Raw genomic sequence first — 16,716 nt, forward strand, 5'->3', positions numbered from 1 at the left:
CAAAATAAAAATAAAATAAAGCAAATAAAAGATAAAATATTAGTAGGTAGATAGAGATGTGCAATTCAAATATAAATAAACTATTCAACGTTAAGGCCACAGCATCGTTAAAGCGTTGAAAAGAGGAATAAATATAAACTTCTCTGCCTTGATATCTTTATCGAATCCTAGCAAAGCGTAGTAACTGCTACAAAAGAAGAGCTCAAATACCCGATAAAATAGTCGTAGTAGAGATCGAATAGAGAGATGATGATTAAATACAGAACGGATTGTGTTATAACAGTTTAAGTTGTATAATACAGGTATACCATATACAGTATCAATGTGCAACATACAGCATGCGATATGCACCACCCGCCCTCCCACTACTATGCATGTAGGAAAAGTGAGCCACCAACCACCACCACGCCAATCCCAAAACCACTCGACGCGCGTTTCGCCCTAACACCGGAGATGTAGTCCTTACAATGCACAATTGCAAAGTTCTTTGCTATTTGATGGTGGTGCGTATCGCTTGCTTGGTGCCTGTCTTTTCTTGCATGTTTAGCAGTGGGGGGCATGCATGTTGCACCATATAGCAAAAAGCTTTTGGTACTTTGTATTTCATGGATTTCCGCAAAGTAACGCCTACTTCTATACATAGCTAGTTTGTGTCGATTGTGCAAATTTAATTATGTCGCTTTATTTGCCTTGCTCGCCACAACATTGTAGTTTGTCCCTCATTTTGTGACCCGCCCCTGGCTTGCTGTTTGATCTACGGTCTCCCTTAATCACCCATAGGCTACGTTCAGACGGTTGTATTTTTCCCATATTTATTTTTCTCTGCATCATAGTTTTCCATGTTTAGGGTCTCTGTTAATGACATAAGGGCGGGGTTTTCTTGGGACAATAATTGCAATGCACTTTTAGATACTTTCACTATAACTCAAAATTTAAAAACCTCCGACACAAAAAACTCTATAAGAAAACTAGAAAAGAGCTGATAACTTTCAAAAGGCTGAACCGATTTTCTTGGATTATAGCTAGGAACACTCTCGATCAAGCCACCTTTCAAACAAAAAAAAAAACTAAATTAAAATCGGTTCATTCGTTTAGGAGCTACGATGCCACAGACAGATACACAGATACACACGTCAAACTTATAACACCCCTTTTTTGGGTCGGGGGTTAAAAACTACGATTTACATGATTAAGACCCGATTTTTCAATCATCTGAGAAACTCCGAGCATAGCTCTCTCCATCCGACGAACTCTGAGCTTCCTTATGAGACCTATCCGAAGTTAAAAGCAAATTTAAAGCGTGAGTTTTATATATAAAAAAAAAAAAAAGTAATTATCTAACAAGTGTAAATTAAAAATTTATAACACCCCCGACAAGTGAAGGTTACAATAACTAGAAAGAGCTGATAACTTTCAAATGGCTGAACAGATTTTCTTGGATTATAGCTAAGAACACTCTCGATCAAGCCACTTTTCAAACCAATCATTAGCTTAGGCGCTACGGTGCCACAGACAGATACACAGATACACACGTCAAACTTATAACACCTCTTTTTTGAGTCGGGGTTTAAAAATTAACAACGAAACTTTATTAGATTGAACCTTGTATAAGTAAGTTATGAGCAAAATACCGCCGTTAGAACGTGGCTTTAATAACACAAATGGATTTCACAGAAGCGCTATCCAATCATAATCCATTTTTGATGAGAATTTGCTTTTCAGCGTGTATATTTTTTGTATGTTTTATGAGCTTTTTGCTGAACTTTCATGATAGACCGCAGTAGAGAATGTGTTGAATTGAATACAATTTTAACAGGGCTCTCTCCGTCACTTACTCCATACAATCGTAGTTCCAATTTCATTTGAATTTTAAGCAACCAAATGTTGCTATAATATAGCCGAATATGTTAACAGAAATCTGGAAAACCACAGGCATAGCTATTAGTTTCTAGAATATGTCTGCAAAATTTCATGGACTTTGGTTGCTTAATATTCAAATGAAATTGGAACTACGTTTGTATGGAGCGAGTGACGGAGAGAGCCCTCTTAAACTAATTTGACTAATATTCTGCGAAAAACGGCTCGTGTATGTTTTAAACTCTCTCTTATTAAATAAATAATGTCTGCATTGAATATTCAATTAATTAAAAACTAAAACTAAACAGTTTTTTATAAATATTTTTTTATTGAAAACTGTATACGTACCTGCGACCCAAAAAGATTCCATTAGATTATATTTCATCAATAAAAATGGTTTTAGTTGATTGTAGATTTTATAAGTGCTACTTTAAAAATTTTGTATGGTGTAGTAAATTGTGTTATCCAATAATATCCAATATCCATACTTATAATATATATAAATCCAAAAGAGTGTCTGTCTGTTAACTTTTAACACAACACCGTAACCGCTTTTGATGAAAGGTACCTAGATAGCTCGCATCCCGGAGACGGACAGATTTTTTTTACCCAAAAAATCAAAGAAAAGTTTTTACACAATGAGTCCTATGTACTTAGGGTAATTTTATTTATTTTTTATTCTTATACAATTTAGTCATTGACTGCAATCTCACCTGGTGGTAAGTGATAATGCAGTCAGGGTGAATGCATATCTATGGGTGAATGCGGGTGACGTGCGTGTGTGCGCCTCTAAAAGCTGGGACACACCAAACGCGTATGCAGCACGTAAGCGTAGACGTAGCGCGTACCATGACGTTGTAATGTATGGAACTGTACGAGATATGACATACCGCTTGCGTGACGTGAACGTTCGCGTAGACGTAATGCGTGCTGTCATGGCTATGGATTCACGCGCGTCACTACGCGCGTGGTCACGTGTACGTGTTTGGTGTGAATCGGCCTTTACCCCGATTGCCATCTCAACCTGTCGCGTACTATAGTTAATCTATTTCAAATTAACATCAGACTTCATCAAGAGTCCTGCCTGCTCATTTGCTCGCTATTTTTATTTAAAAAAAATAACGACTCAAATTAATATTGTTAAAAATATTTTAGACGCCATTTGGTTTCAAAATTTCATGGCAACACTGGATAATATACCTACGTACTATACTACTTATGTATATTCAAATTGTGCTTCTAACTTTGTACTAATTAGGCTAATTGGGCTGAAGCCTTATTATAGCCGACAGAGGTAAAGTAAATTAGTAGATAGGAATTGGCTTATCTGGATCAGGGATCATTCATTCATTCGAATGATCCCTAATCCAGATAATCCAATTCCTACATTTTGAATACTGAAAATGGTAGTATTCGAATGCTTGAATAGTGAATGATACCATATTTAAATACTGAATAATGGGTATATTTGAATACTTGAATACTGAATAATGGATATATTTGAATACTTGAATACTGAATAATGGATATATTTGAATACTTGAATACTGTATAATGGATATAATCGAGTACTTGAATACTGATACTTCATCTAATGGATGAATACTGAATAGATACTTCATTCGAATGCATGCATACTGAATAGTTACTTCATTCAAATGCATGAATACTAGATAGATACTTTATTCGAATGCATGAAAACTGAATAGATACTTCATTTCGAATGCATGAATACTGAATAGTTTCTTCATTCGAATGCATGAATACTGAATAGATACTTCATTTGAATGCATGAATACTGAATAGATACTTCATTCGAATGCATGAATACTGAATAGATACTTCATTCGAATGCATGAATACTGAATAGATACTTCATTCGAATGCATGAATGCTGAATAGATACTTCATTCAAATTCACTGAGTGACTACGGAGGTAGTATAATATATACGGATAATAAAACAACCGAACTTCAGTACAAAATTTTATTCTCTAAACACCATTTTCTTAAACATAGTACATTTTTTAATGCGCATATTTTAGTATGAAAAATACAACTATATGAATCACTTGCCATATTATATTTTTCATGTAAACTTAACAAATTTGGGCACTCTTTATCTTCTAAATTATAAATTGTGCTATTTTGTAACATTTGCATTAACCATAACCGTTTTTCAATACCTTTGACATAAATTGTTTTATTTTGTAAAATCTTCTGAATAATATGTTTACAGTTCGAATACGGTATGTATCCCTCATTCCAAAGAATTCCTCTATTTCTTTCAATCCAACTAACATGCCGTCTTTCAGTTTTAGTCAAATCATAAAATGGATATGGTGATTTGATCAGGAAAGTTTGTATGCGGTTATTACAATGAATAGCAATTTCTTTTAAAATAAACTCATTTTCATCAGTTTTAAATCCTTGGACATCTACTATTATGGCATTCATGATATTTTTCGCACTATATTACTCAACGGCTTATATTCTATTAACCGGTCGTTAATAATAAGACAGTAAGCAGTTGTATTTTCAGGGATATCTTGCGAACATTCTATTTCTAATCGCACATCCACGGGTCCACTTTTTAAATTTTCGTTTTGTCTTGAACAATCAATAATAAAAAGCGGTGCTTTATCTTTAAAATTTAACATATCAAGCAGTGGGTCCACAGGAACGTTGTAGTAAGACTGACGAAACTTTGTATACATTTCATATAATATACTATATTTATTTTCATCAAATTTAAGATTTAGTGATTCATAAGGATAATATTGTGAATTTAGAAATAATGTTACATTACTTACTTTACAATGGTCAAACAAAGAACTATCTAAAGACTTTTTGTTTTTTCTGTTAGTTTGTAGTCCTAATATAACATACCGAGGCTTTTCCAACTGTGAAACAGTTTTGACTGCCCAAGAATGTTTTGTAGTTCTGGGCAAAAATGCATATTCATATAAATCCCAGTTTCTGAAAGCTAACTGAATAGGTTTGTCTTTTTCTAATATTTTCAGCAACGTTAGTCTTTCGCGATCTGATACTTTCACCTGCGGAACACGCCATTGTATTCTTTCTATATTAATTTGTATGTCGTGAGCATCATCTAATTTCACGCTGTTTAAATTAGAATTGCTTCGATTTAAAACCAGTTCATGTTTACAATTTATAATTATTTTATTATAGTCTTCAGCAAATCCCATTATTTTATTTAATGGAATAATTAGACTGAAGGAACCGTCATTACTTTTGAATCCATTCATGTTCCAACCCCATATTGCTGCGACTTTACTTTGACCGGTATTCATAGATATAAGCGATTTTATTGTTGTTGTTATTCCAGGATTCTTAATACGATCTATTTCAAAACCATTTATCTCATATCTAATGTCTTGAAACAAAAACATCATTGCATTGTTAGTAAACTCAACGGGTGTATTAATGGGTTTATGGTCTTTACCAATAATCGTTGCTTTTCCTTCGATATAAATAAAACTGGCAGATGGCAATATGTAAATATCTTGTTGGTGTATAGGGATCCGAATCTCATCATTTTCTTTAAAACTATTATTATAAGGGCTATATGTGTGAATTTCATAACTTTCGATAGAGTTATCAAATTGTGGAATATCAGTAACCTGGAGTATATTCATCTTAATTTAAATCCTAACGAGCGAAGAAACTCTTTATTACTTCTTGTAAGTGTTTTATAAGATTTAATACGTCTGTAACGTTGCTCAACTCGAGGAGTAGTAATACGTTTTGTTAAAGTATTTGAATTTTTATTAAACACAATCATCCTGTTTTCTCAAATGGAGACGTAGGTTGAAACACTCTTCTCTGAAATCAATGTACCGACCTTGTTCGTCAAGAATTTTTATATTTATTGATGATATGATATTTTTATTCACAGGAAAGTAAATAATACTTTTCGGTACTTCTATAAATCTATACCCAGGTGGAACGTTCGGCACAAATTCATATAAAATATGAGATGGAAATCCGTTAGTATATGACCCCTTTATTAGATCACATTCGACTCTTATCACGGACAAAGGAAGAATGTTGACTGGGTTCTGAGATTCGTGCCATTTATTTGCTTCTAATTTAACATTTGGAAAACCCAATATCGATCCTATGCTATTATCTTCATCAAAGTTCATCGTATTAGAACAAAATATTAAACATTTTAATGTGTTGTTATTTGGTTTGATTATTATATCACAATCTGTGACTTGACTTCGAATGTAATCAGCTATATCATATAGGCCATAAGCACCACACGGTATTTTTAATTTTTTACCATTGCCATAAGCAAATACATTATTGCTCTCATTAATGTTGGGGATTGAATTGAGAGCTGAAAAATAAATTAAGCCACACTCATATTTATCGTCTATGTTAAGAGGAGGTTGAAAACTTGATTCAAGTAATGGTCTTTTGCCCGTGATGGTTATTGCAATAGACATGATAACACACTAAACAATACGAAGTGCTTACGATCTATTTATTTATTTTCTTATCATGCCAAAATTTGTTCAAAAACTTTAAACACAAGTGTCCACAATTATATGGATGATTACGCTGAATGTTTTCATAATTATAATACATTTCGGAACCAACATATTGAATTAATTCTTTTGGTGGTTTTAAATTACCATAACTGTCAAAGTACTCGATATGATTATTGTATTTTGCGTAAGCTACCCAATGACTGCCAGGATTTTTTGAGCTATCTAAATTAACGATACCACATTCTTTCTTATGAGGATGTTTAGGTAGCTCATCTCTCATAAATACTCCTCGAAAATAAGGAATACTGCTTGAATAATTCATAATATCTATATTAGTAAGAGCTCTATTGGGTAGCCGACTATTTAGTTTTTTTTACTAGATACATAAATTCCGAAACCTTCCTTAAAAGGTTTAACGCTTAATCCTTTTCCAATAGATAATGATTCTATTTTTTCATTGTGCCTTTTTAACTCATTCAAACGTTTTTCAGCTGCTTTATAATCATTAATAGCTTTAGCTATACCCGATGCACCACCAGCTAAACTACCCACGGCAGATAGCCCAGCAAGAATAGGTATCAATGGTAGAAACCCTCCCGTTTTCGGAATAGGAATAATACGAGGAATCTTTACTGTAGTGTTTGTTGCTAGTTCCTTAGCAGCTGCCATTGCCAACTTTATCGCCATATTTTTACCCTTTGGTTTTAATTTTTTAAGATGTTTATTTGTGTGAGATATGATATATTTCAATTGTTTCTTTAATCCACCACCACTTATATCTTTTGCTGCTTTGTTAATTCCTAAACCGGCTCCATATTTAACTTTCGCTATCATCGCTTTATTAACTATATGTGCTGCTATCTTTTCTTCTAAGCTGGCATCTGATGCTGTTATGCGGTTCCGTGCCATGTTCATCAGTTTTATATCAGCTTTATGCCGATCACTCAAATCAGATGATTGCTGATAGGCTATGTCGTGTTCTTTACAATATTCGTCCAACTGGTTAATGCCTTTCTTTTTGTACGATTTTGTACCTGGTCCACAATAGTTATATCCGGGTAGATGGAGTTCAAAAGGCAAATGATTAATAAACCAATTTAAGACACTGCTCTTGTTCATAATCTTTAATATACTGATTAAACTGATAAAACGTGTCTGTTTAAATAGTTATTTTATTTAAACTTATAGAATAATATTAGTCTTATCAATCCAACTATTTTCATCGACAGGTAGTCCTAGCCATTTTACAAATAGTTTGTTTCCTCTTTTTTTTAGTACTTTTTCCACAAGGTATATATTCGGATGTTTTGTTTTCTGTAATTCTTGAGAATAAAATGCACCTAAAATTGGCTGACCTCTAGAATCTTCTATCAGATATGTAATCGGATTTGTTTCATTCACTTTACTAATTTTAAATAGTTCCGTCGACCAATTAGGTGTATATCCCTTTTCAAACATACTTTTGTGTTTACTTACACGCACAAAATCCCCTACTTTCAAACAACTGAATCGATTTCCAACTTTTGATTGATGTTTTTGAAATTGATATTTTTCTAAAATCTTTCTTTTATTACTTGTATCGACTTCGCACGGTTTTCGATTAATAGTACGGTGATGTGTATTGTTGTATTCACTAATTATTTTACTCAAGGTACCATCATTCCACTTGTATTTTCCTTTTAGACTGAACTCTTTGTACAATTTTGATTTGAGTGTTCTGATAAATCTCTCAACAATTGATGCCTTTTTTGTAGTGTAAGTTGAATAATGATTTATATTAAATATACTAGTCAAATTTTTGAATTTATCGTTATAAAATTCAGTACCAAAATCAGTTTGTAAGTTTTTAGGTTTACGTCCTTTTTCTAATATTATCTTAAATGCTTTACACACATCTTCTTTTCTTTTACATTTTAATGGAATGGCCCAAGCATATTTTGAAAAAGTATCAATAACTGCCAAAATGTATTTATAACCTAAATTTTCCTTAGATACAAACTGCATATCTATCAAATCGGCTTGCCACAGGTCATCTATGTCCCTCATTTCTACTCGTCTCCGAGGAAAATTTACCCTTGCATATTTATGTATTTCGTTTATCACGTCTAACTTGCTCATTTTTATGAAAATTACCCTTAACGATGTTTTCTAATTGAGTTATTCTAGTAATTAAATTTGTAACTAGATCATTCACAGTTGTTAATTCTTTCTTGTAGTCTGAGATAGAATTATCGACATATTCTTTTGTCACACTATCATTGGCATCAACAGGAATATGCAAGTTTTTTATTATTTTATTGCTAGCATTTAAATTGCCATCACTTAATACTTTCAGAGGGCATTTATTAATAAACACTGTATCGTCAATTTTTGGTTTTTTATATAAAGGGTGCCCGAAAATATCTACGTTCATCTTTGAGAACCAATTGAATACTAAATAACTGTTCGTAGTGCAACCATTTTTATTCTTTAATGATATCGGCTTCTTTTAACTCTTCAATTATTGATATAATCTCATTGTCGTGATTACTATTGCCAGCCTGTTTTGAGGCAATTAGTAATTTTAACCTGTCAACTAATTCATTAGGATTATCCCAATATACTAAATCTATATTAGATTTATACTTTTTTAGTGTAGGTAATTTACCTCCTTGCTTCGCATTACTCTTTGACTCAAAAAATAATGGCTTTATGATTTCTCGATATTTTGTACCTTTATCACCTTTAATTTGCCTATAAGCATTATAGTCTCTCTTATGTGCATTAGTGTGATGTAAAATATCTTTGTAAACCAATTTATCTGTCTCTAAGATAATTGATAAATTAGGTTTCTTGCGTAGCAATAGTTCTTTAAGGCCAGGAGTCAATTCATATGAACGCCCGCCAATGTTGATCATTATAGATTTATCCCCAGTTAAAGCATTTTCATTTTTAGTGAATCGTACAACTGAATCTCCAATCATTAAATTTTTATCTTGTTCCTTTCGTATTCCGAACGGTATGTCCATACTGTCATATATATCTATAATATCATCCTTCTGTAACGACACATCCAAATCTGTCTGTTTTGACTTATGAACACTATCAATTTTATCTTCATTATATTCTGAATTTATTTCTAAATCTTCATTATTTAACTTATTACTCTTACTATCTTTATTTTTTGTTTGAATAGTGTTTTCAGAACCCATAAGTTCATTTGTTCCTTTATTTAACTTGTTATTTAAATTTGTAAGTTTAGGTTTATCGTTTAAAACCTTTAACGGCTCGGTTATAGGTTTAAATATTCTATTCAGCACCAAATTAGTTTGATCCTCTGCATTACGTATATGTTTTAATTTATTTCTTATAGAATTTACTGAGTGCACTAATTGTTGTTTAAGACTTTGATCCATGACACTAAATTTACGTGTGCTAGCTATAGAGTAATATTTATTTATGACTTTCTTCTTTTCCCTCCATAATTATATAAGTATAATAGGTTTTACGAAATCTTAGTCAAATTTAATAAAAGTGTCGAATGCTTTTCTGTATCTTCCTTTGTTTATAGAACAATCTTTATTAATAACTAAAAAATCGTAAGGTTTCTTCCACACCATTGCACAGAGATCTTTAAATTTAAACCAAGACATATCTGAATTAATATGCTCATCAAATATATGTTTTAGATTGACATCATCTTGCTTGAATAAAATTAGGAAATTCGCGTTGTCACGTAACAATTGTTTAGGAATCTTAGAGTACGTTTGTGTCAAGTAGAAACAATCAAGTTGCTTATGTCTTCCCATGGCAAAATAGTTACGTATGTTGGTTTGATCTTCACAGACAACGTCATCGAATATAATAATCGAGTTTGATAAAGCTTCGTTAGGATGAATAATGTTATTGTCTTCAAAAACAAAAAAATTTACTTCTGGAATGCTTTTGAGAACAACACTCAAAAATTTGTATTTTGGTTGAAATGCTGTTTTGGAATAAAGATATATATTTCTAAACTTTAGTCCATTTGTATGTAATAATAAACTAAGCATAACATTCGTTTTCCCGCAATTAGATGGCCCGCAAATGATACAACGAATAGAATTTGGCAACAGTTCGCTATTTTTTACACATAACTTGTTTTCGAGTATCTTATCTAAAGTATTTATTTCCAATGAAAGATCCTGTTTAATCAATTTCATTGTATCATTTGATTAATATATCTTGTGCAAAGCTTTTTATAGGTAAACGATAAAAAATTAAATTATAGCATTGTCTCTTTCAGTATTCCATCTTAAAAATAAAAATATATAGAAATAATTTTGGACCCATAATTTATTTATTTGAATCCGTCTATAAATAAGTCATAAGTATTCTCAAAATAAAACAAGTGATTGTGCTCTTATTCATAATATATTGATTCGTCAATAGTATCATACGAAGTATAAATATTAAACAATCATACCTAATATAATCTGGAATCACAGAATAGCATAAAATTATGGTAATAAACCTTTTAATTCTAACATTTGTAATTTTACATTTAAATCTTAAAATTCAAAATATTGTATTGCAATGACCCCAAGGTAAGGTTTCAATTTGGTTTGAAAGTATTTGTCTTTTATCATCAGTTTTATTCAAGACTACTTTATTTACTTCTTGAGAATATAGTACATGTTTAATCGATTTTATCATGTTCATTTTACTTTTGAAATTAACGTCGCTGTTTAAAGTGCTATTGTAATGTTTTAACTTTAATCGTTTTGTTACAGATTTAGATACACCTTTTGCCTTTTTAATTTGGATCTTTTTACTGTTAATACAATAAAGCTTAGCTCTCAATCCAGTGAACTCAGTGATGATTTCACCTCCAAGTTCATCTTTAAATAGACCCGGAATTTTCGCATTAACTCTAGGCATATTACAGCAATTATTCACATCAAAATTACTAGTGTCAAAATTTGTTATTTCATCTTTCATATCTTTATAAAAATCTTTGGTTTTTATAAAATATAAAAGACTATCTGTGTCAGTATAACAAAGTCGTACTTTATTTCGATATTTGTTTTTAATAAAGTCATAGTGAAATTTATATAAGTGTTGTTTTGCATATTCCAGAACCGTGAAACCGATATATATAGGTCTGTCAAGTATTATTTTTTCCGGACTCAGATGAATTGCAACTAAGTCTTCGGAGAAAACTGTAATGTTTTTTAAATTAGGTTTCGCAATCAACTTTTCGGCACTGAGCTGTTTGTTAGTTTTATTGTTGTTATCATTCCACTTGGTTACTAACTTAATATTAACCTGTTTCCTCTTATTTTCAATAGTTTTTCCAAATATAGCATTATTTAGAAGCTTGAAAAAATCCTTCTCAAAATCAGATGATGATGCTTGGCGTAATCGAGTATTTAAGTCAATGTATTTTTGTAGAAAGTTTTGTTGTCTAAAAGTTAGAACACGATGAATTGTTCTTATAATAAGCCCATTCTTCAAGCATTCTTTTAAATGAACGTAATGTATCACATATTTAAATTTATCATACAAATTTGCTATTAATTTTGGGTTTTTACCTCCCGGAGGAGTGAATTTTTCTACCGCAAAAGGTAAATCACTGTGCGCATTATGTAAGTACTCAGGATATGCTAAATCCACTTCCAAAATATATCCAAAATCTGATTCATTTGATATGTTTGCAATGTCTAAGTTATCAATTTCGGTCGTGGATAACAGTCGGAAGTCAGATATAGGAAGCTTTTTAGTCATTGCATAACCATATAAGTTATTGCAGTCGAGGTATATCAAGTAAGTTGATGGTTGAGAATCATCGAAATCTGACAGATATTTATTATTAGCTACAGCGTTACGAAGAGAACACTGGGCTAATCCTCCACGTATTCCTTTTTCTAAAAATTCATATATCTCCAGGTCACTAATTAATTCTAACCGGATACCTGTATATAATAACATCGCATCCCAGGTTAAACTTGAAGCGGTGACATAATAAGCCGGATCAAGTTTATAATGTCGTAAACAAGTATTTCTAAAATTTTCAAATATATCGCAAAGAAGAAATACATCTGTTTTTAGATATAAATCTGTGTATTCATTCAAGGATTTAATAGAAAATAGATTCCATACACTTTGAGCATGTTTGTATTCATCATCATTTATATGTTCACCTTTCAAACTATTGTAAAAACAATCCTTTGAAGGAAGAGCAGTTTCTTCATATTTTTCAATAGAATCCATATACTCGTAAGGGTAAACACCTTTTTGAAGTAGCAACTTCAATTGGTCTTTGTTTTGAAATTCTCTGGATAAATTAACAAAATCTTTTTCGTGTAAATTTTTAGATAATACATCTAGGCTTGAATTGAGGAATTGAAAAGAATCTATAAATTTTATTTGAATAGGAAATGAACAACTATATTTATTTTTTAATACTTTCGTTACAGTAATATATTTCTCTTTCGATTTTGGTATTATTTTAAAATAACCGTCGTATTTTGCTAACTCCGTAATAAAAAGATGACAATCATAGCCCGCCAAGTTATGAAAAACCACAGGCACGAATGAACACACTCTATTTATTAAATTACAATAAGAATGTGCAGGGCCACGATACTCTGAAGTGATATGGTCATGATCACGTACTTTATCATCAAGAAGTAAATTATTACAAATATAGCAATTTGTAGCATTTTCAAAGCTAATTTCTTGTTCCAATGTTAACGGTGTCATGGGTAATTTCTTAGACAATATGCGATAGATTTCTTGAATATCATCTATTAAATATTTTACAAATACTTGCACACAATCTGATCCTTTGTATGTAACATATTTATTTAATTTAGGATCATGAGAACAGCAAATATAGTAACCAAAACAAGACGGTTGGTGCATTTCATATAATCGAGTATTCTCAGATTTATTTTCGTTACACTTCATTAGAATACTTTCAAAGTCAGCATAAATAATAAAATTAATTTTTTGTTGCCTTTCATAGTTTTTGAATTGTAAATAACTATTTTTCGCTGGTAATTCAGTCAATATTTCATTACAATTGTGAGAAGTATATTTTGTTTTACTGGTAAAAGTCTGTAAGCATAACTCACACAAATACATGTTACTTGTGTGATTAGTTACTTGTCGTTTTACCAGCTTCAAAAGATTTTTTATTAAACAGTAATGACCTTTACCATTCTTCTGAATGTACAGCAAATTTATATGGTTACTTTTTCTTGCTGTAGTTATATACAAAGGACCAGTTACATTATGTTTATTATCCAATCCATAAACGTTAATACTTAGTTCATTTATTTTCTCAAACATTTTAATATCTTTATATGATGGTGGAAATGACATATTACCATCTATATTTAGTACTTCTGAGTAATGTGGATACGAACTAGTTCTACAAACATTATTATTTTGTGGAAATAATGCAGCAACTATAGACCATAAAAAACAATGATTGTCATTGTTGCGTATATTTATGCAACTTTTAGTATTTTTAACTACACTCGGAAGAGCTATGTAAGAGCCACCCCTGAAAGGAGAATACTTATTTATGTTTATTTCTAGATGACTCATTGATTCGCAAGTCCAGCCAGATTCGCGATGTTGAAATTCAGATATTTTTTTTTCAAACGTATTAATTGTTTTTAAATATAATTCATGAACATCAGTACCTTTAGATATGATACTATATTTTGTGTTAAATGACTTCAGCTGTTTTTCTCCTGTTTTAGAGAGATAAAAGAAAACAAAAAGCTCGAAGTTTAATTTAACACTTTGAAATCTTTTCAAAGAGTTGTTTATAATTTTAATAACATATTTCTCGTTATCTATTAGGAACGATTCGGGTGTGAGGTACTCCTCAAAAGGACTTAATTTATAACTTATTATTCTATTTTTGAAAGCTGTTGAAATTACTTCAATGTTATTATATTTGGTATTCAATAAACAATTCGACTTATGTAAATTAGTTCTTAAGTGATATTGATATCTATTTTCAGGTATATCAACGTGACAATTTTCACATCTCACCAAGCTGACCTGACTTAGCTTTGGTGCAGGGGTGACTGTAAAAAAAAACAACAACATTATACAAGTTTATTAATTTCATAACATATGTGACAATACAATTTTTCAAAAGAATATTGTGTGACGTAGTGGAATAATTTCTAATAATAGTTGCTGATAAAAGTGGGAGTGCATTTTTTATACTCTTTTCGTGTCGCAATGATGAAGTTTGTTAAGTGGCGCCATGCCTCAGTATCTTCATTCGTGCGGTTTTTAACACATATGATGGCATGACGCCATCTATTTACGGGCTGAACATTTTCGACCTCATCACACCGGTACACTTTCAGGTCAATGAAGTGCGTTCCTGTCTTACCCTCGAAAGATTGTCTTGAATGACCGTTAGCCAGTCTTCTTGTTAAATACGAAACTAAAGGCTGTATTTTTTTACCCGCTGCTGTAGGTGTAGAGGTCTCTTCAGTCTCGTCATCTTCACTATCTGTGCCGAAAAGATCGTATGCAGTGATCTTTTTTGGTGGCGGTGCGATGGGATTGATGATGGACTTCATTGATTTCTTCGCAACACGCGTCGGTGTGGGACTTGATGGTTCACCGGTTTTTAATTTGTCATGTGCCCTTTTCTTGGATTTCTTTTCAGGCTCAGGCTGCGGCGAATGCTGCGGCGACTCATCTTCTGATGGGAACAACGTTTCAGCACTCTGTCGTGACCTATAATATAAAAAAAAACATAAATTAGATTACAAGTATGTATTCAAACGTGTCTAGGTATTAATATAAACTTGACAAAAATATCTTGTAACACTTAATGCTTACTATTCAAGCCAGCTAATCATTTGACCGGCAAAGTTACATGGTCACACCATAAAAACATATTATTATCAAAATCAATCGAATACTGGAAGTATTCTTAATATGAGTATCAGTAGGACCCGAGAATCGAACCCGGGACTATTCAAGCCAGCTAATCATTTGACCGACAAAGTTACATGGTCACACCATAAAAACATATTATTATCAAAATCAATCGAATACTGGAAGTATTCTTAATATGAGTATCGGTAGGACCCGAGAATCGAACCCGGGACTATTCAAGCCAGCTAATCATTTGACCAACAAAGTTACATGTACACACATAAAACATATTATTATCAAAATCAATCAAATACTGGAAGTATTCTTAACAGGTAGGATATCGTAATATAGGATAGGTATCGGTAGGACCCGAGAATCGAACCTAGGACTATATTCAAGCCAGTTAACCATTTGCCCGACAAGGTTACGTAAACACAAATAACATAAGTATTATTATTATTATTAACAAAAATAAACCCGAGAATCGAACCCGGGAACTATTCCAGTCAGCTAATCATTTGGCCGGCAAAGTTACATGTACACACATAAAAACATAGTATTATTATAACAATCAATTGAATACTGGAAGTATTCTTAATGTAGGTATCAGTAAGATCCGGGAATCGAACCCAGCTAACCATTAGACCGACAAGGTTACATACGCATAAATAACTTACTATTATTATAATCAATTGAATACTGCAAGTATTCTCAATTTAGGTGCCCATGAACGTACCTTGATTGCTCGAAATTATAATATCGAAGATGAGAAAAAAACCATTAAAAATAAAAAATAAATATGATATTACTTACATTTCAGTATCCACCAGATTCCTTGCTTCAGGATAACACAATGATGCTTTAACATCTCGCTTGATTGTTTAAATAAAGCAAAAATGATTTGTCATTAAATTTCCGTAAAGGTCCCTTTACACTATCACTCGCTCTATTATGAATGATGATACAAATCAATATGCTGAGATTCACCAGATAATATCTGACAATAATAATAATTCAGTATAAAGCAGGATGGTTTTTAATCTGGCTTAAAAGGCTGAGTTTGTTGTGGGCTCTTCTCAGACTTGGGCGCGTTTGGAACCCTCATCGCTTTTGTTTTAAGTATGTAATTAATTGTCACAATCACATCATCTTACAAATTAAAAAATTTGAATATCAGTGAGCGTAACATGTTACCTATTCTGAATAAATAATTTTCATTTTTATTTAATCTTGTCTTCTTCATGATCACACTTTCCTATTAACATTTTCATGTAAGTATAGGTACGCTAAATTATTATTCTAAAAAAACATTGTTTATGAGTTATGAGGGGAGCAAATGAACAAAATAAGTATACTATAGTGTCGGGGGATAATGTGTAAGAGCCTTAATGTACTTATCATATTATTGCTAACAAAGCAACACTTACTTACAATGTTAGAGATGAATAGGTTACCATTCA

The 16,716-nt window shown here is 31.7% G+C and overlaps 3 protein-coding genes across 3 annotated transcripts in view; 1 reads left to right on the forward strand and 2 right to left on the reverse strand.

Moving 5' to 3' along the window:
• LOC123874647 (microtubule-associated protein futsch-like) overlaps positions 1 to 16,716 on the forward strand; it is a 196,887-nt gene that overhangs the window by 93,946 nt on the left and 86,225 nt on the right. The gene's annotated exons all lie outside the window — the stretch shown is intronic.
• On the reverse strand, positions 4,833 to 13,655 carry LOC123874370. Its single transcript, XM_045919672.1, has 3 exons — positions 13,160 to 13,655; positions 8,266 to 8,271; positions 4,833 to 7,486 (listed from the first exon to the last, which is right to left on the reverse strand). Exons 1-3 carry the CDS (start codon positions 13,481 to 13,483, stop codon positions 6,740 to 6,742), a joined length of 1,077 nt encoding a protein of 358 aa, XP_045775628.1. The 5' UTR covers positions 13,484 to 13,655; the 3' UTR covers positions 4,833 to 6,739.
• On the reverse strand, positions 13,730 to 16,711 carry LOC123874373. Its single transcript, XM_045919677.1, has 2 exons — positions 16,070 to 16,711; positions 13,730 to 15,112 (listed from the first exon to the last, which is right to left on the reverse strand). Coding segments are annotated over exons 1-2 (570 nt in total). The 5' UTR covers positions 16,072 to 16,711; the 3' UTR covers positions 13,730 to 14,544.

Source organism: Maniola jurtina, chromosome 18 (assembly GCF_905333055.1).
Source record: "Maniola jurtina chromosome 18, ilManJurt1.1, whole genome shotgun sequence".
NCBI classification, from domain to species: Eukaryota; Metazoa; Arthropoda; class Insecta; order Lepidoptera; family Nymphalidae; genus Maniola; species Maniola jurtina.